The sequence below is a fragment of the Eschrichtius robustus genome, chromosome 10 (genome assembly GCF_028021215.1).
Source record: "Eschrichtius robustus isolate mEscRob2 chromosome 10, mEscRob2.pri, whole genome shotgun sequence".
NCBI lineage: Eukaryota > Metazoa > Chordata > Mammalia > Artiodactyla > Eschrichtiidae > Eschrichtius > Eschrichtius robustus.
In genome coordinates, this window is record NC_090833.1 from 68198338 (window position 1) to 68220016 (window position 21679).

The 21679-nt window shown below is 42.3% G+C and overlaps 1 protein-coding gene across 3 annotated transcripts in view; it reads left to right on the plus strand.

Annotated features, from left to right (window-relative positions):
- The window catches only part of ADAMTSL1 (ADAMTS like 1), a 464565-nt gene that overhangs the window by 236054 nt on the left and 206832 nt on the right, over positions 1-21679 (plus strand). For all 3 annotated transcript variants that reach the window (XM_068552874.1, XM_068552875.1, XM_068552876.1), the window contains 2 exons: positions 3328-3629; positions 9647-9776. In XM_068552874.1, the coding sequence (XP_068408975.1) occupies positions 3328-3629; positions 9647-9776 (432 nt within the window). The remainder of the gene's footprint in view (positions 1-3327; positions 3630-9646; positions 9777-21679) is intronic.

The following is a 21679-nucleotide window of genomic DNA, read 5'->3' on the forward strand; positions in this document are numbered from 1 at the left end:
TCATATTAATAAAATAATCGTTTTTATTATTTCAGTCCATGCTTCTGACTCCGTAATAGCCACTAATAAACTAAACCACTTTGGGATTTTACAAGTGAATTTGATTATCACTCTTTTCTATTTCGTAATAGGGACTGTGGTAACACCTCTAATTAAAGGATAAGTATTTTGGTAGTGAAATGAACAATGAATCTTGCAAACAGAAGGCCAGACAGAAACATAAATTACTTATTTGCCAGGGATCTGTTCGCTTGTTTGTTTTATCCTGGAGATGGGAAAACTAAATGCAGAAATCATATCAATCATTTCTGAAGCTCAAGCCCACCTTTGAAAGAACTCACTTATCCAAGCCATTCTTCATTCATCTGGCAATGGTGCTGCTAACCAAAATAATTTTTAAATTACCCAAATTAAACTTCAATAATACATTGTACATCAAAACGATTAATATACTGATTTTTAAAAGACACGTTGACTCCATTTTAAAGGTCCCACTTTAAAGGTTCTAACTCAGCAAGAACTACTCAAGATGCGTCTTCTAAACATTGCAGTTAAACCTCCTAGCTCATATGACTGCCCTCTCACTGACCTTGCTCCCTCCCACTTGTGGCCAGAAAGCTCAAGATAGTAAATACAGAGTTGGCAGATCTAGGGATGTGGGGGAAGGTTTCACATGAAAAACAGTTATTATTCATTTGGCCGTTTGCACTATTAGATATTTTTCTTTTGAAATACAATCTCCTGCCTTCAGTGAGAAAGAATAGTATATCATCCAGTGTATGCACTAGAGATATTAGGATGACTGCCAAAAGACAGCACCACTTAAAGACCAAATTGTTCTTAATTGGTGTGAACTTGATGAAGACCTAAGGGTAGTGGGTTGGGAGATAAGCCAGTAAGGCTATTTGACACTTGATAAGGTTCTCGCTTGGGAGACATAAAGTAGATTAACCCTAAGTATCCCGACAGTCAAAAATACACACATGCACCCTCACACACATATTGCTTTACTTTTTTCATTTGGATGCTACTTTAAAGTAAACAAGTCTCAATCATTGCAACGAGTTCATGGGGCTTCGGTAGCACCCCTTTTCTACTTTGTGTGCTTTTGGTGTATCTTCCCGGTCCTGGAGAGAGAACAAATGCAGAGTGATTCATGTTATAGGCAAGGAGAGCTGAGGGTTTCATTTGTGCAGCCTCTATATTCTAGATTTCATCTGGGACTCACTTTTTATCTAGGAGATAAGCCATAAAGAAATCAATTTAGCTACTTGTCATAAATTTATATATATAGGGGAAAGATGGAAACAGAGGTTATTGCAACAACAAAGACTCACAAACATGGCCCACAAAGACTAAAATCTTCCCTATCTGGCCCTGTACCGAAAAAGCTATTTGATCCTTGGTCTCTTGGGATAGTCACTGAAGAGGGCTATTATAGCTGACAGAACAATAATCCTTACTGCATTGGAAAAGCTAATAGGGTGCCATCCTTTTTGAGATCTTGTCATCTTCTTCATTTGAAAACAAAATTCAGGACCACATTATTAAACAAGCATTATTCATCACTATTGTCAAAGCTGGCAGACTTATCATTTGCTTCTGGGTTTTCTCTTACATATAAAATAGTTTGGTATGTATTTTCTTTTCTGTCCACACCTGGGTTGTAAATTTCAGTGCTTGTGTATTTGTTATGATCCTTGTTCCAGGACTCAGGCAGATAGATGTGAATGTGTCATAAGAGGGTTAAACTTATTTCGATTGCAGATTTTGGTTTCATATTCCTAAAAGACTGCTACAGGTAGCGTTATTTAAAGAGGGAAAGACATTTTAATCTTTTAGGATACTGTTCTCCCCACCACGTTCTCTAGGTGCCAGGAGATGGTCAGGAATTCAAAAATGAAAGAGGGAGGTGACTCTGTGATGAGAATTTCTTGGGAATAATTCTGGGTGATGCTTCCTCCCTCATCCACCTACCTGACAAGGTTGTATGTGACCTTCGTTCACCCCTAGGGGATGGCTCTTCAAAGGAAACAAGCATCAGGCCTTTCTTAAAGGGACTCCCTCCATGCCTCAGACACCATGGGTCTGGGTCTCCGGGCCAGTCCCCCTGCTCTGCACACAGCCCAGGCTCAGGCCCAGGCCACATCTTTGTTGGGCTTCTTCCAGTTTGAAAACTTGGATAGGTTTCCTGTTAGAATTTCAGTTTCCCTACACTAGATAGGAACTATTTTCACTTGCTGGGATTTAATGCTATAACCTTCTTATCACTTCGTTCCTTTTCTGCCAAAGTCAAGGTTAAAGAGCCAGGTTTGCATGCCTCCTCAGCATGACTCCCTGTTCAAAAGCAGTAGGATCATGGAAAAGTAAAATTTTTTTTTAATTCCGAAGTCCTTTCTCCAGATTATTATACTAACTTCGTGAAAATGTTAGTGGTTCCCTCTGGGCTTTTTTTTCTAGGCACTTCTCAAGGTCATTGCAGATATGGCCATTGTTGATTAGTGGGAGGAAAAAAGCCTGTTTTGGAATTTGGATATTGTCCTACATTCTAGAGAAACTCAGAGAAAAACCAAGTTCTCCCTAATGTGGCTTTTCTCGGCGGGGAGGCGCTGAAGGCTGTTGAACAAACTCGTATGAATGCAGAGCCCCTCGTTTACTGTGACATGCCTGTGGATTTAAATTTGTAGCAGGGCTTTTCTCTAGGATATAAAAAGAATTGCAGTCCAGACTAATTCAAAGAATGTGTGAGCTCTGCTCCATTCTTGGAAACTTACAAAAAAAAAAAAAAACCTCTTTCTCTTTCTGTATATAAATAAATCTTGGGAAGCACATTGAGCAGAAAAGCAAAGAAAGTTACAGAATCTGAAATCCAGACTAAAAACAAAACAAAAAAATACTTCCTTAAATATCTCTAAGGGCTGATTTTGTTAGAGTTTTTAGTATTAGTATTAGTCTGCTGGAAGAATAGCCAGCATCTGCAGGAGACACAAGTGCTGGGATTTAGATCGATAGAGAAGAAACCAATTCCCTGCTCCAAAGAGCTACCACTGTGGGTGCAAAGCAGGGAGAAAGCAGGTGGTCTGTGGCTGGAATGTCTTCCAGCTGGGGGTTCATATGACACTCACGAAGAAACCAATCCAGAAACAGTGGCAAATGAGCTCATGAACTACACCGAAGCGCCCAGCACAGGACAGAGTGGCTGAGCCCTGAGCACATCCTGGGACGGCACTGGGCCACGGTGGCAGGTGGGATGCGGACCCTCCCAGTACCCGCGGTCTCCTGCTTGGGGCTTCTCATCCTGTCCTCTTGTCTGCTTGCGGACTGCAGGTTCATCCCAGAGGCCTGGTCGGCCTGCACGGTCACCTGTGGTGTGGGGACCCAGGTGCGAATAGTCCGGTGCCAGGTGCTCCTGTCTTTCTCTCAGTCCGTGGCCGACCTGCCTGTTGACGAATGTGAAGGGCCCAAGCCGGCATCGCAGCGCCCCTGCTACGCAGGACCGTGCAACGGGGAGGTTCCTGAGTTTAACCCGGAAGAGACAGATGGCCCCTTCGGTGGCCTGCAGGATTTTGACCAGCTCTACGACTGGGAGTATGAGGGCTTCACCAAGTGCTCCGAGTCATGTGGAGGAGGTAAGAAGGGGGAATCTGGCTCAGATCTTTGCCACCGTCTTGTCCTTTTTCTGTTAACTTCTCTCTCTGCGTGCAACTGTGTCACGTGATTGCCTCTAGTCCAAGCATGATAAGTAGGGGGAGGAAGCCATTCTAAATGTAAAGCGGACTGAATGAAACACAGATGTATTCCTCTTTGGGCTTGAGCAGCTTTTAGACTGTCAGCTATGAGTAGCCATCACAAGTAATGCTTTTACTTCTAGTTGTCATTCTGACGTTTTGCACTATATCTTAGCGTATCTGACTGAGAAACAGAGTTGACACTGACCTGGCAATGCTCTCAACATTTACTTTTATTTATCTATGCCCTTGCCTCTGTGCATGTGGTATGAACCAAGACCCAAGATGACAAGCAGTCTGCTGTTCCCAAGGACAGGGTACAGCCCATCTGATTTACTCAGCTGATTCCCAAAGTAATATCTGTTGACAAAGGGAAAGGGTGTATAAGGACAACTAACACTGTGGTTACCCAGAACTGGAAAGGAGTTTAAAGATTAAACCCTGACCCCACTGCCATTTTATAGATGAGAAAACTGAGATAACAGAGAAGCTGAGTGACTTTTTCAAGATCACACAGCTAGTGAGTGACATTTGGGACTAGGCCTGCTGTTTATTTCTCTGTCAAGGGCCTTTCCATCATACCTCACTTCTTTTAGCATTTAGAGAGTTCCCAAGGCTTTCTCACTGAATGAATATTATTTAAATAATGTTCAATGTTTCCATGTATATTGACCTGGTTCTCTTAGGTCTAGTTCATGGTGATAACGGATTCAGTGATTTTTCTATTTCGGGTGTTAGTAATGGAACTGTAGTGGGAGAAGAAGGCATTTTAAATCAACAATTAATTTTTTAACATTACGATCTTTCGTACCACTGTAGAAAATACATTAGATGCCTGTCACCACTGTCTCCCATGTCTACTCCCAAGAGAGATTTTGATAGGTGAGGAAACGCTAGCTGATTTCCCATCAAATCCCTGTCACTGGCTCTCAGTAACCCCTGTTGTCACATTAAGGGTCTGCATTCCCAGCAAAGTTTCTTACTTAATTGGTATAAAAATATCTATATTAAAATTATTTCCCCAAACTGCTTTCTAAACCATGACATTTTGGAAACTCTTCTATAAAAGCATCTTTTCTCATTACTGGGAATGTCAGAATACATGTTGTTCTGACATGTTGTTCTGCCCAAATTGTTCATGCGTAGTTGAAAAGGAATGGATAGTGGAACAAGTACGAGCAGAGAAATCAATTTTCTCCATTAGGTCGCTTCGTAAGCATTTAATAGTCTTGACCTTGAGGTTCTCGTTTTTTTCTAAGTCTTCCAATTTCAAACCATGGAGTTCTTAAGTGTTTTCATGGAGAGCCTATTATTTTAAAACCTAAGATTTTCCATCTGATTCTGGAAGACAGTTTCTTGGAACTCCGCTATAATCCATGTTCCTGTGGTGCCCTCCACTCACAATGAGGACATCTTTTCTTCCATGCTTAATGAGGGAGAGGTGTTAAATAAGCTTTGGTGATCTCTGAGCCCCAGCAGGAGCTCAGAGGCCAGGTGGAAAGGACACAGCAGTGGCTTACAATTGCTTCTTTCCAACATAGTGAACGACTCAAGAGTCCAGATGGTGTGTGTTTATCCCCGATTTCCACAATCACCTGAATTGAGCAATCATGATCTTTAGTCTAAAATGAATGTGCTTTGAAACAAATTATTCATGATCTCTCAGTTATGATTCTCAGTTATAAGTCAAGCCTGGAACTTTATGAGCAGATGGGAAAAATGATGCTGTAATGGAGTATATAAATGACCAGATACTTTTATCTTTAAGATTCTAACCATTCTGCTGGTCAACCAGGGGTATAAAATTCAAAGCGTAGAGAGTATGTGGAATGTTTTTCATTTAAAAGGTTTTCAGAAGCTATTGATCTGGAAATAAGATTTGTATATTTCATACACAGATGATGTCGGCTTGTAGGAACTGAGCATCTTTGTATAACATAAAGTGTACATCATTTGTATCCAGTTAGGTCTTTAACTGTCAACAACTGTGCACACTTACCTACAGTTGTGTCACTGTGCCAAGGTAATATATCTATGCCTAAAATGTTAAAAGTTGAAAATTCCAAAGTGGTGAAACTATGCTCGGGTCACATGGTCCATATGATGCCCAGACACACTAACAAATTATTTTGGTATACGGGATATGTATATTTTGAAGTCATCGTTTGGCAGTAACATTTTATGGTACTACCAACTTTGATCTTTCACTAAAATATAACCCACAAGGTTGAAGATATTTTTAATCATTCCTGCTGAAGCCAATCAAAAATCTGCAGGATTAACACATAGATTTTAAATCAATTTTGGGTTATAAGACCAGTCGAGCTAATTTTATTGTTTTTGCAACCTCAAGAGCTGAAATCGGATAGACACAAAAGTAACCTTTCACCTAGCAGAGGTAGCAACCAGAAGGAACTAGTTAGTAATTTAGGCTGTAGTTGGTGGCTGCGTTTCCCCAAGCTGTCATCAAATATCATGTAACAATTATGCTATTCTGGGAGATATAAACACTGAAAATCCCATTTTCTGGAAGACTGAAAGTGAGTCTAACCTGTTCAGATCTGTGTCCTGTTGTCTCACTAACATCTCCTGATTATATTTTAATTTTCCACATGTGAACGGATAGGTGTGGTCAAGGAGAGCGGATTTGAACCTGAACAGCTTTATTGACCTCCTAGATGGTAAAATCGACATTAAAATCTAGCTGAAGGAAAACTTGAAATTGATTTCAGCAAGTATAAAAGGTGAAATCCTGTGCATCTTGCTCCCTTTTCCTTATGAGTCCTCTCCTTTTGCTTCTGTCAAGAAAGGAAAACTCAGAATCAGAAAGGACCATACACACACGTGTGTTCTGTGTTGGTTTAAAACGTCCTTCTCAGTGCAAAAATTAGCCCATTTGGAAAGTAGCAAAGACTTGATGAGCTAACTTCTCACATCCGGGCCCGACTGCCCTGAGCCAAGTATACTGTGAACTGACAGGTGAAGTCTTCACACGTCTTCCCTCTCCAACTTCCCACACCCCCATGCCAGGGCTGCTCCCTCACGCCACGTTGCTTCCTCCAGGCCCCCATTCCTTCCCACCGCCCCTTGGCCCAAATTGCACGCTCTGCTTTGGAATGCCCTGCGCTTTAGGCATCTCGTTCGTTAATGCCACAAAAGTTTCTTGTGTGTTGACCACAGGTCTGGTCCCAGATCCTCCTTCATTACAACAGAGCTCTGCCCTTAGCCTCCCGCACCCCAGGCCCCATCTAGGAATGCGATGACAACAGACCCTGAATGCAATGTTGCGGAGGCCAAGGGCATCCTTCTAGAAGACGTTAGAATAGAAGGTAGTAACTCTAGAATGCTTCTTAATCTCAGCGTTTAACCAACCCGAAGGTGACTTTTATCCTGAGCTAGGATTATTGGCTGGGGTCATGTAAATGTGTTCTATGTGTCTCAGAAGATTACTGATGTCATTTTAGAAACTTTAACCCTTGCAATCCCATTCCATGCAGTCCTGAAAGGACCTCAGTTCTCTAAACAAGGATTTCACAAAGTGGAAACAGGTCACATTACTCATACACCCCCAATACATGCCCTGCCCCAAGCAAGCCTTTTCAAGTAAGGCAGGTGACAAAAGCCCTGTGGTCACTTCCTGCCTCAGGGATTGCCAACTCAAGTTCATAAGCTTTTCAATAGCTGACTAAAGCCAAAATATATTTTATTTTAGAGTAACATTTAGAATCTCTGGAATACTACCAGGTAGGCAAATGAACTGAAACCTTAATTTCAAACAGAATCACAGCTCTAGATTCTGTATGGAACAGTTCACCTCATCTAGTGCCTTGTCATCATTACCTTAATAATGCCAGACTGTTCCGGTGGGAAGTATCAATGAAGATATCAACAATTTCTTGTGAAGTGTTTTGCCATATCATCATACCATGAATTCCAAGTGGCTCACTCCAGCTGCAACCAGGAGGACACCCTGGAGTCAGCATTCCAGAATGTGATGGAATATCTTGAATGTCTAGCATGAATCTCAAATGCTCCACCCTGAACTGGCCGTGATATATTCAAATTAAATTTTTGAAGCTCGTAAAAGGCTTAGAAAAAAGAAAACTGACAGGGAAGATATTGTGACTGATTTTTTTAATGTTTGATTTGTCAGACTTACTAGGAAAAAAGAAAGGCGATTCTGATTCAGGCTTTAAAATGTCACTTTTTAAATGGTGGCTTGCTGAGTGACCTTTCTAAGTCAGTGTAACATCACCTCGGAAGGCATTAGCCTGTTGATTGGGGTGATAACTTCTTGGGGAAACACAGGGTAGATAGGAGGAGGGAAGTGACAAGGCTGAGAAGTGATAGGTCTGTCGTACTATGTTAGGTACTATCTGATGAAGCAATGCAGAAAATTTTAGAAAGAAAATGTATGTGTATTTATATATAAAACTATTATATGGATGGCCACATACTCTGCTATAACTGCATACAAATATTTAATACCACATAGGTATCTTTAGATGTACATATCTTTATATATATAGCTATGAATGACTGAAAGCAAATTATCAGGAATGTCCTGTCTCTCTTCTTCTTTAAACTGAATTCTGCTGAAATGATTCCAGACAAATGTCTAGTTTATTCCTGAAGATCTCCAGCAGATATAACATCCTCTTAGTATTTTTGAATGTTAAAGTTGTCAGTCATTAAAGCTCCAGTGCTAAGGCACAGGCACTACAGTTTCACCATTTATCTATCAACTGTATGACCGTAGCAAGTCTTTTCACCCTTCTAAGCCTCAGTTTCCTTATCTGTAAAATGGGGATTAAAGCGGTGCTTGCCTCATGGAGTTGTTGAGAGGATTGAATGGGGCATGTCAAGATCCTAGCCTCAATACTTGGCTAATAATGTTCTCTCAGAGGATTTTTGCTACTGCTATTATGACTGGGAAGCAGGATGAAATGTCTGCATATTACATTAAATTAAATTAAATTTAATGATATTAAATTCATTTGACCAAATTAAAGATCCATTCATGATAAAAACTCTCAACAAAGTGAGTATAGAGGGAATGTATGTACCTCAACGTAATAAAGGCCATATATGACAAGCCCACAGCTAACATCATACAAAATGGTGAAAAACTGAAAGCTTTTCCTCTAAGATCAAAAACAAGACAAGGATGTCCATTATATCTGGACACATGGTTACATGTGTCCCTGTCCCATGATAGTCTCCATGAGAGATCCTACACCCCACCTTGGAAGAGCCGCCAAGTAACCGTGTGCCAATCACTCCTCAAACTCCTGTTTTCCTAGGTCTGTAGTTAGGGATGTGTGGGTGGCAGTGGGAACATTGTCTTCCATGGATGTCACTCGCCATTAGGCATCTTGTTCTCTTTCTTTGTTCCAACCTCCCAAGCTGCTCTAGGTCACTAAAGAAATGAACCCGAATCAAAAGGAAACCAGCAAAGCCCTAGATGCAAGGCCCCAGAAGCACAGCAATTTACAGAATGCTGGATATTCAAACACGGCTCTGGGCCTGCCTTCCAAATACAGTCATCTCCTGTTGATTAGAATACAATGTGTGAAGGTCTTGGGGTCATTATTTTGGTCATCCTGCTCCCCTTCTGCTTTACATGATCCTGTTTCAGCATTGGCGGCGGCGTAGCCGGGTGGCATCTTTCTAAGCGTTTCAGCGGTACTGGGAGCAGCCTCCGCACTTTGGCGGAGTTGCCCTGCTCAAGGGGCACAAACTTGTGAGTGCTTTCTCCAGACGGAGCGATGCCTGACGAGATGGGCAGCCCCGGACTTTCAACTGCCTGCCACGCAGCGAGTCGCCCCAGTCGCAGAGACCTCCCGCCAGCTGTCCTGTCTACACTTGCTCACCGCCCACACGCCCACTCTGGCCTTGACAGTGTGATCTGTACACAGGTGTCCAGGAGGCGGTGGTGAGCTGCCTGAACAAACAGACACGGGAGCCCGCGGATGAGAACCTGTGCGTGACCAGCCGGCGGCCGCCCCGGCTCCTGAAATCCTGCAGTTTGGATCCCTGCCCGGCAAGGTAAGGGGCGCACTGGCCGCCCTGCTGCCCAGGAGCATGTTCAGAACGGGGTACGTCTGTCCGTGGGCAAGACCAGAGCGCTTATTGTTACCCAGTGTTTTGGAAACCAGTTAGCATCAGTTCAAACTTTTAGTCAAATTCACTTGAATTTAATTGAAACCAGGGCTTTGGAATTCCAGCCCAGTGGTCACGCTCAGGGTCCAGAAGCTCATGTTCCGTGCACTGAAGCAGAGCCCCGTGGTGTGGCTGGTATGTGCACGGGCCCCACTGCTGCCTTCTCCTGGAGGGAATGTGAACTGACCACAGGCTTTATGGTCTCTGCCACCTTTCAGCCTGTGCCCTGAGCCCTCCCACCCTGGTAACAGATTGGCTTGTGGATTGCAGGAACTGAAGGATCTGGGTGGTATAATTGACCCACCATGAAATCTGTACGCACACAGCATGCAGATTCATTATAGCATGATCGGGGGTGTGCGTGTGTCATTCCACACGCATAAAATCAATTAGAGCATTTCATTGTTCAGCCCTGCCTGGGTCTCATTATTATCCAACCTTGAGTCTTAGCTCATCAACCCAATCACTGCTTCAGCCTACGCAACGTTATGGGGTCTTGAGAGACTTGCCTTCAGATACGTGTTTGGAGCAAGTCTCTGTAGAAGCTAAACCATCTCATCTATGATTCTGGTTTCAAAGGGGAGACATTTAAAGAACCAAAGCCAGACTTTCAAGTCTGCTGATGGGCTGAAGAATGTTCCCGGATCATGTCCTACATATGGAGGGGTTTGCTGTTTCTGAAGGGTATTTCTTCTGTTTCTGCAAGGTATCATGTAAGAAGCAATGTGTTGCCTACAGGAATTAACGATAGTTTTCTGGTCAAGCTAATGCCGCTTGTCTTACTTCTCAGCCAACTAGATGCCTTTCTTGGGGACTTAGAGGACACAGACTGCAGGCCTCCTCGCATCATCTCAGGGCACCATCCCCCAGTGACACTCTCCTGCTCACCACCAGAGTTATTATTCTGTATATTGATGTGAAGGGTGGGCCTGCCTTCCCTCTTCAAATGCAGAAGTGAAGAGGGCCACTACTGCCATATTCTCCAAGGCAACCAGAAAATCAGTCAGCCACTGCTTTGAGCAGCACCCCACCCATGGGAGTAGCAGCCAGTAAAATAGAGTCAAGGGCTGGGCCAAGAAAAACCTAGATCCAGCGCATAGAATCCTGAGAAACCTCTTTTTCTATCCCTGTGCACATCTCTATCCTGACCTCACTGTTTATCAGTGAGTCTAAGACCTAGCTGCCTGGGCAGGGGATCCAAACCCCTCCATTTGACTGCAGTCTCCTTAATAGGAAGAAACAGAAGGCATACAGCAGGGACAGCCTGCAGGGGCCTTGGCTAGCAGGTCAGGAAGCCTGGCCTCTCATCCTAGCTCGGCCACCCACTAGCTGTGTGGCATTGGGCAAGACGTCTGCCCCTTCTGTTTCCATATCTGCAAAATAAATTAGCTACACGAGATAATCTGAGGGCACCACGTCCTGCTCCAATAATCCCATAACTCTTCTTGGCTCTGTAGGCAGGAGCATTAGACTGCTGTTACTGCTGCTTTGTGCTGATGGTTGATATCACTTCTGTTCTGCTTATTTACCATCACTTTAAAAACAAGCATGACGGTCTTTCTAACCACATTCCAGTGGTGTAATGACATCCAAATGCTGTGATGAGCCGAGGCATGGCCGAGGAGTCAGAACCTGGGACAAACTGCACATCTTCTGGGACTTACAACCCCTAAACCCCTCCCTTCCTGGGGCAGCAGAAGGAATAGGACACTAGACGTTACTTCCCACCCTCCGAGTACTGATTACCGTTAAATTAGATAAGCTTAATTTACAACCTTTTGATTGTCTCCCGGACAAGGACTCTTGTTGGACTTAACGTTATTGCATTTGCTCCAGGTCAGCTCACTGCTTTAATGTCCACCAGCGAACCGTCAGACTGACAGGCTGGATGTCTTACTGGGCGCAGGCATGGTTTTCTTGGGCCAACTATACATAGCTGAGTGTTTGTAGCATGATGCTAATTGAAACAACAAAGGGGGCCAAAGCGGCCTGATATGACTCACTCTCTTTGCCTCCCATCCAAGAGCCAAAACAGAGTTTCATCTTAAAAATGAGAAGTGTATAGAGGTGCATCTCCTGTGGAATATTTCAGTCTGACATCACGGGAAAATCCCTCCTTCGGAATGTTGATGTCAGATGTGTATGAAAGAGAAAATGTATTTAGTAGGGGCATGGCAGTGCGTCATTTTCCCAAGCACCTTGTATTCATTTGGGACTAATTTAAATCTTTAATTCACAATTCTTATTGTGCGTGGATCAGTGTGTTACCTGCACATTTACAGCGCTCCCTGTATTCCCTGATGGGCTGCCAGTTTCTGTATACTGTCTTTTAGTTTCTTGGCTTATGCTGATGTCCATGTGTTCAAAACAAACAAACAAACAAAAACCATAGCATTTTCTGTGGGATATACAGAAGTGATGATCTGAGTCTTGGTCACTGGGCTTATGTCTCTAAGAGGTGGCACTGGTTAAGAGAAGTAGCTTTTCCAGGAAGTTATTTGTCTTACTGAACACCAAAGGAAGCTGCTTTTCTTCTTGTGTGTGATCAGAGTTATCAGATCACACAGAGAATACCAAAGACGCTAGAGGGAACGTCCTATCTGGGCAATCTTTCTGAGATGAAACTCACCTTCTGATTTCCTCTGTGTGATTGACAGAACTGGTATCAGAAGCACATGTCCAACTTTCAGCAGGTTCAGGCAGATATATTCTCATGCCTGGCTATTCACAGCAGGAAGGCCGTGTTCTCAAACAGGAGGTATTTTGATTGTACCAAATTGTGCGTGCACATGGACTGCTTGCATTTTTTAGGACACGTAAAAAAATAATAGTTGTCTATTGGAGAGGACTAGATTTTTTTAATGCAGATTTAATTTTTTATTGAAGTATAGTCAATTTACAATGTTATGTTAGTTTCAAGTGTATAGCAAAATGATTCAGTTTTATATATATATATAATATACACACACACACACACACACACATACATATACGTATTCTTTTCCAGAGTCTTTTCCATTATAGGTTATTACAAGATTTGAGTATAGTTTCCTGTGCTATACAGTAGGTCCTTGTTGTTTATCTATTTTATATATAGTAGTGTGTATCTCTATTTTCTACATAGTCGTGTGTATATATTAATCCCAGACTCCCAATTTATCCCTGCCCCCCCATTCCTCCTTTGGTATCCATAAGTTTGTCTTCTATGTCTGTGAGTCTATTTCTGTTTTGTAAATAAGTTTGTGTGTATCGTTTTTTTAGATTCCACACATAGGTGATATCATATGATATTTGTTTTTGGCTGACTTACTTCATTTCGTATGATAGTCTCTAGGTCCATCCATGTTGCTGCAAATAGCATCATTTCATTCTTTTATATGGCAAGTAACATTCCATTGTATATATGTACCACATCTTCTTTATCCATTCATCTGTCAGTGGACATTTAGGTTGCTTCTATGTCTTGGCTATCATAAAGAGTCCTGCTGTGAACATTGGGGTGCATCTATCTTTTCGAATTAGAGTTTTCTCCAGATGCATGCCCAGGAGTGGGATTGTTGGATCATATGGTAACTCTATTTTTAGTTTTTTTAAGGAACCTCCAGACTGTTCTCCATAGTGGCTGCACCAATTTACATTCCCACCAACAGTGTAGGAGGGTTCCCTTTTCTCCACACCCTCTCCAATATTTATTATTTGTAGACTTTATAATGGTGGCCATTCTGACTGGTGTGAGGTGGTACCTCACTGTAGTTTTGGTTTGCATTTTATAATGTGTGATATTGACCATCTTTTCATGTGCCTGTTGGCCATCTGTATGGAAGAGGACTAGATTTTAAAGCCCTTGCTCTCAGCTTTATGTCTTAATCCTCCGCTCTATCCACCTAGCACCTAGCATAATGTCTGACACGAAGTAGGTGCTTATTAAGTGCTTATTGAATAAATGAGTATAAGGACTAGGGTTAAATTTTGTCCATAGCAATGCTTAGACCCTAATAAGTGCGCTCTCTCCCCTCCATCCTTCTTATCCTGTCTCTCCCACCCAACAGATGGTGCTGAAAATGTTATTATTAGAGTCTCTTCTTTAAGGCCTTACGTATCAATTTAAAACATAAATAGCCTTAAGGTAAATAACCCTTTATGTTAGCAGCCGTGTATGGCAAAGTATCCTCAGAGTAAGAATATGAAGACAAGCTTTTATCAGAGGGGAGAGTGGACACCCGGGGAGAGTGGACACCCAGGGAGGGGTTTGATTGTCGGGAGCATTGGAAGGTAGTACAGCGAGGCCAGGTATTAACCCCTTAACAACCTGGCCTACAATTGGCCAGAAGAAATTAGGACCATTTTTGCTTATGAGCTGACAATTGTGAGAATTTTGCATCCAAGTTGATAGCAAAGAAGGTATCAGTACAAGGAAGAAAAATTATTTTAGGTGCCTTTACCACCCTCTGAGTAATCTGCGTCTAGAAGCCCCCCAACCCTGCCCACCTTCACTGGTGGGTTAGATCCATGTGACGGAAGAAATAGCCAAAAAGGACCTAAGATCAGTCATTAGGAAAGTGGTCAGCCTCCTGTTCCTAATTTAAAAACTAAGTATTAGAGTTCTACAAGTGATACATGAATATTCTCATTCTTTGACACTCAAGCACAGCAGAAGTCGTGAAGAAAGAAAGGCACATTCTCCCCTTTCACCACCACGCTCTACAGCTCCACGCCCTTGTTCTCCCCACAGAAAATCACGGTTAATGGTTCGGTACTTTTCCAGACCTTTTTCCATGCATTTGTATACATACATGAACATATACAGATGTATAAGATTTTCTTCCCTTTGTAAATGAGATCGTATTATGTATATTGTTTGGCAACTTGATTTTTCCCTTAATAACATGCACTAAACATCTTCCCCATCCCTGAAACCACCAAAATAAAAACCCGCAGGTAGATTAAGACCTGTGTTCAAATCCTGCTCCGTCACATTTAGCTATGTGACCTTCAAGAGTTCATACACCTTTTCGGATCCTCAGATTCTTCATCTCTAAAATAGGATCATAGCAGACACTTAGAAAAATTAATTCTCTTCTCCTTCCCCTTTCATTTTTGGTGAGAAATATTTTTAGTTTGTATTCAGGACTTAAGTTGGATTCAATTTTCTCTTTTATTCAACTACGTCTTAATAATTAAGCTTTACTGACCATCTCCCTGGTTTATAATAGCTATGACATGAGCAGCCAAGGAAAGCCAGAAAGCACTCCCTTAAAAGAAAAAAAAAAAAAAAGGAGTCTGACTGTTATTAATTATAAACATTTGATAGCTCGGCCAGCGTGTGTTGAAAAGATTTGGTAAACGTACGTGGAGGAGGGGAAAGAAGTACGCAATGAAAGCCAGATGGCTGAAAATGAAGGAAATTCCAGGCAATTTCTGCAGCTTTGTTCTAACATACTTTTTAAACTAAACTTTTATTTCTCTGCAACAGAGAACAGCTGAGTGGTGCAGAATAGATAAACAGTGAAGGGGGGTGGGGGGGAAAGAAGCCCATAATTCCAGGAATAGTACTTGGTTTCTGCCCCCCACCCCAATCGCATTCCCTTTTCTCTGACCTAGGGTGGTTCCTAGGACCAGCAAGAACTATAAAAGAAGTTTGAGGATCCCTATCTGAAACGAGAAAGTTAAAGGAAAAACATCTTAAAGATCACAGAGTCTCCTCTTTAAAAGCAAACTGCAGAATGCCTATTTTATTGTACACTAACAAAATCCATGCAGACTAGCAGCAAATGATTTCCAATTCCTAATTTTCTTTTATATTAGCCTAAAATGGCCACAGCACAAGGTGCTGCCCTTTTACACAACCATGTTTTAATTTACTTGATGGAGCTTTCAAAGCTTTACAGGAACCGACCCCTTTGACAACTTGTTTTAAGGGTTACTGTTTCAACATGCTCTCTAAATATTGGTTTATCTTTTGCTGGGTTCCCAAAGTTTCCATATGCTGCCTTTTGGCTCTGTCCATGCTAACTTTTAAGTGCTCAAAGCAAAAGCACACCAAAGCTCACTGACGTCCACAGAAATTGAGCCCAGATTTGGAGGCCCTGTTCAGACGTCCTTAGAAATCTAATACTACTACTATTGTCATCCTCTTTGGTAAATCCAGATGCATAATTATACTGTCTCTCTCTTTTCTTCCACTGATGGACAAGTTACAACAGAAGAACCTGCCAAGACCTGTTCCTTAACAACTGGGCCTGATTGGCTCAGTGGCAGCCTCTGCTATTTCTCTACCCAGGAATGTGCTGGCCTAGTGATCAGAATTGTCCCCAGCAGCATTTTGACAACAACAAGGGTAAACATCACGTGTATGCTTGCCTTGGGGCTTAAATCTTCATTTCTCCTAATGAGAGCCCTCTCCATGTTTACACATCACCTGTTATATCAACCACAGACCTCTGTGAAATGAGCTTTGCTGGTATTAGAAGCTACAAGCATAGGTTTAGCTGTTGCATGAATCTGGGGTAAAAATCAAGGGATTGGATCTACCTTCTCATCATGTCACCTGATGAGGGAAGCTTTCCTTGTTTCTTAACATCGATGTGGTTGGACAGCCTTTTAGACCGCATAATTCTGCCTGGACTGTGGCAAAGTCGTTATACAAACCATTGACTGAAATTAACCTTCTGCACAACAAAAAATACGGCAGAAAGTGTTTTACATCTCAATTCAGTAAAACATAAAAATGCACTGGGCATCTTCATGCACAGCAGTCTGCTTGTATTTGGTCCTCAGAAATGACTAGAAGACAAAACCTGTTCTAACGGAGTTACCAGTTATTGGAAGAAGATTTCAAGACAGTAACTTCTTTGAGTGAGGCAAGCACAAAGTTCTGTGGGAGCGTGAGGCTGAGGGGAAGGCTTCCTGGCGGAGGTGATGCCTGTGCTGAGTCATAACGCATAAGCAGGAGTTACCCAGGTGAAGAAGGGAGAGAAGAGATGTTACAGGCAGAAAGAAAAACATGGGCACAAAGGAAAGGACAAGAAATGGAAGCTAGTGTTAGTGGGTGGGTAGGGGCCAGCTCCAGGATAGCCCAGTACGCTAAGTTAAGTTGTTTGGACTTTACGTCCTATAGGCAATGGAGAGCCATTAAGGGGAGTTAAACAGGGGAGTGGAACAGTCAGATTTGCTTGGAGAAAGATGACTCTGGCTGCTCATCCAACAGAGCTAAAGTAGTAACAGTGGCTAGCTTTTATTGTCTTACAGGCATCTGCTCTTTTTCTCATGCAATGTCGCAAATAAGTAGTGTGCTCTGTGTATTCTACACCATTCTATTTTCATTGAAATTAATAAAGACCTCTTGTCCTAGGTATGTTAGCATTTTGTATGCCTCCACATTCAACCCAGTATGATGCGGACTGAGCCCACCCACCCGGCAGGAGGATAGAGCTCCAAGGAAGGGTATCACAAAGGAAGGAATGAGAGGTGCAGCTCGGTGATCCCTGAGGCCCTTCAAGTTCTGACATTTTGTGGTTCCTTGAAGGTTATGATCATTATCCACAGAACTGAAGCTTTTCAAGAAAGAAAGAAAAGGTGAATTATATTAGGAAAATACCTTGAGTCAAATTGAAGTCCCCAAGACAAAGCACCTCTATAAGTCACAAAACAGGAACTGGCTTTAACTATAAATTAAGAAGCCGTGAGAAGTCTACAGGGGACAAGACTTATATTTCCATAAGAAAAACGTAGGTGAGAGCATTCAGGCAGCAAGGATGGTGAAACACTGAAATGATGAACATTTTTAGAATACCTTAATGTTGTTTGTCCATATGTAAAAGGATACAAAATGTTCTTCATCCCTGGATTTAGAATTTTACAGTGCTCCTTACTATAATGCCTTCTAACTAGAACTTCTCTTCATTCAACCTCCATTGAACAAATATTTATTGAACGACTACTTTGTGCCGGGCATTGTGCTAGGGATACAGGGGTCAACAAACCCACCTTGTTCCCTGAAACAGGTAAAGCCAGAGTTTGGGGAATGGTCCTGGAGAAGCCATTACATTTTTTAAATCTTGGGTACTACCCTCCTAAGTATAGTTATTAAACTAAACAACCTCCTGCATTCTTCACTGCTCTAAGAGCTGACATATCTGTACCAGTCATCAATCCCATTGCTCATAAGCACCATGGGGATGGAAATATCACCACCAGATAGCTTTCTGCTATGGGCATGGTGATGAAACATTGGAGTTTTACAGTTCACAAACCTTCTAGCTTACAAATCTATCAGCAGAAGTAGAGTGGAGACTCCCAAAGTAAATCTTGTCTACTATATATATATATATATTATATATATATATATATTTTTTTTTGCCTTTCCCTATAATCCAGTGTTTCTAATGTACTGAAGTAATGATTTAAAGGCAAGCAATGATTCAGCCAAAGCTTTGAATTGAGAATTATTGCTGCCTAAGTGTACCCGATACCTTCTTTGGAAATTTTGAAAGAAGGCCTCGCGCAATTTGAGATGAAGAGCTTTTCTATGACCTCAGAGTTAGAAATCTCCTCTGTTGCTGTGTTTCTTAAACTTGGAAAACAAAGAAGTAGGGGAAAGACTGGAGAAAGAGATAGAGACAAAGAGATGTTTAGGCAACATAAAAATGAGGGAGTGAAAAAGAGAATGCTCTGATTTGTGCCCAGTAACCTGGGGGAATACCGTTCAGAAACAGTTCGTCGTTCTGGAAATATTATTCCCATCATGGCACCAGTCCAAGGTCAGGAAGTTCTTGGGTTATCTGCCATACTTACAGAAAGATCTGTTACAAAGCAGAGTCCAGCTAACTACTACGTTTCCTGTGGTGAATCGGTGTTCTTCCTTTATTCTTGTCTTTACCATTTCTTTTTTTTCTTCATCATTGTGCCTAATTATCTCTACCAGGACTGCAAGGAATTTTGTTTGGTGTTTGTGTTAGTGACGTAAAAAGGCCTAGAGTGATTGTCACTGGATTAACACAGCTTCCAGACCCACCAGATGCCCACTGCTTTTTCACGGGGCTCCTAGGGTTTTTTGTGTGTGTGTGAAGTTTGAAAGTATTCTGTTTTTAAAATTTTTATTGGAGCATAGTTGATTTACAACGTTGTGTTAGTTTCAGGTGTACAGCAGAGTGAATCAGTTATACATACACACATATCCACACTTTTTTTAGATTCTTTTCCCATATAGGCCATTATAGCGTATTGAGTGGGGCTTCTAGTTTTACTGGTGGAGTGACTATCCAAGGGACCTAGACAGACACGAACACAGGCGATTGGCTCTACGTTAGAACCGTGGAAGGTGGTACATTCTCTGTCACGTACGGCTGTCGACTCTGGTTCCCAAGTGGATAGACACAACCACCTTTTCTGGCTGGCCACTATTCGTGTCATTCAAAGAGCCACAAAGGACCCTCCACCCAGGTTGCATAGAACTTGACACTTATTCCACTATTAGCAATGGTGGTAAACACCAAACCCACGGTTTGCTTTGATGGTGTGCGTGCCTCTGGTAGTTCATTATCATCTTAGCATGATTTTTTTTTTATCAGACACCATATTTTTCCTAATAGGAACGTTGGCAATACTTGGGGTGACTTCAGGATAAGAACCAAAGGAGACTTGGCATTGCCAGAGCTAAATATTCCCCACTGGGAATCGGGAGAAGGCCTGGAATTAGGGAGAAATCGTGGGTTTTCAGGTCAGATAGATCTTGGCTCCTTTATTTGCTTTGTGGCGTTGGGTTGGCTCCTTTAACCTCTCTAAGATTCAGTTGTCCTCAACTGTAGAACAGATATAATTGTCTGAACCAGGGGGAGGAGGGGTTGTAAGGATGGTCACATTCATAAAACACTCAGCCAGTTCCTACCTCATATAGTAGATGCTCAAAAAAATAAGGGTTTGCCATCCCTCTTAGTTCCCTATTCAGGAACACATATGATATAAAAAGACCTTCCTGTTTATTTCATAGTCATTGCAGTTTATTCCTTCATTTTCTTAACCAGCTAGTGTGGGAGCAGAGTAATGGGGAGGGCGTGGATAGAACCGAGCTTCGAGGCAGCTTTCTGTACAGCCTTTGCCCCATCTCTTGGGCAGTTCTAGAACAGAAAGCAGAGCAGCTGGTGCTCGTGGGTTCCATCACTCCTGCAAAAGGTACCAGTTGTTGGGATATTCCGTTTTATTTTAACACCTAATCCAATAAGGTGTGTTTTGTAAGAACAGCAATGAGCTGATGAAGTGGGAGCAGAGAGGTCAGAGTCCAAATATTCCTAAAAAGTTAATATCCTGTGTGACATGATTGAAGGAAATAAGGCCCATGGGCAAGTGAGACATGAGTCCTGGAAATGAGCAGCTGTGTCCTGATGGTTGGAAAAGCCTGTGAGAAGTCAGGGAGAAATCAGAAAGCTTACATAAATAGTGTTATTCCTACCCACTTGTCTCCTCAAATACTTGTGGGAGAGAGAAGGAAAGAAAAGATGAAGTAAAATCCAGCCCAGGGTACAGACAAGTTAAGGGCATCTTGCCCCTACCTCCTCGCACATCTTCATGGGCCATCTTTGAGCAAGGTAGGGTTTCCCTAATAGCTTCCATTTATTAGCAGTTTACAGTATGCCGGGCACTGTGTTCATCTCTTTCCATACATTATTTTGTTTAATCTTCCCCACAGCTTTATGAGGATTTACTATTCCTGTCGTAACTTTACAGCTGACGAAACTGGGTCTTTAGGGGGATCGTATAACCAGCCAGCGGCAGGTTCATATTTGGAACAAAGTATGTTTAATTCCAAAGTTGTTACTAAAGAGCTTATGCTTCACTCTTTGCCTCTATTAATGATGTTTACACATCCTCCATTTCTCCATCCCTCCCTCCATCTAATCCCTCCATCCCTTCCTCCCTCCTTCCACCCATCCCTTTATCCACCCATCCCCTATCCTATTCTAGGCACTAAGCTCTAGGTATGGGAATTACCACAGTGAAAAGAACCAGTCCTCCTAGCCCCATAGTAGTTTACAGCCTAGTGAAGATCACAGAGGGAAATTTACAGGCTCTTCTTTCTTTATCTCCAGCAGTTAGCTTTCATCTCATACCTCAATTGCCAAGGGTAGAACTAGACTCTTGGTAAAAGCTAATTCTTAAGGGATAGTGAAAAATTCTTTTGAACATACACATCTCAGGGCAAAACCAAATATAGAGGAAATGAACCATGCTAAAAGAAAAATCAAATAGACCTAAAGTGGATTTCTTAAAATCCAGCACTGAGTCATTAGGTAGAGCACTCAGTTCCTAAGAAAACATTTTTATAAAGAAATACTAAGTCATCCAGAGAGATGCAGCCTGGGCTTATGAATCTGGAAGACATTGGTGGCTACCTTGGAGCTTTGCATCTTTGCTCTGCCACTGCTAACAACCACTGGCTTAGTTTATGCTTCGCTGATGGCTTGTTTGTGTTGTAAATTACCAACACCATTACTCTCTTACACACACACACACACACACACACACACACACACACACACACTTCTCTTTCCCCGGGGTCCCCCATGCGACCCTGGGTCCCTACCTCCTTTTCCGTGCCACTCTCTTCTCTGAGAACCTCTTTCCTAGTACCTCTTTCTTCTCTCCCCCAGAGACTTAATCCTAATCACCTTGCCCTCTTACTATCCAAATTCCCAGATGACCTTTCTCTACCACTTGTGCCAGGACCCCAATTCTTTCAGCTCTTTTTCTCCCTGCCCACACCCCGGCCACCAATTCATTTAGTTCAACTCACC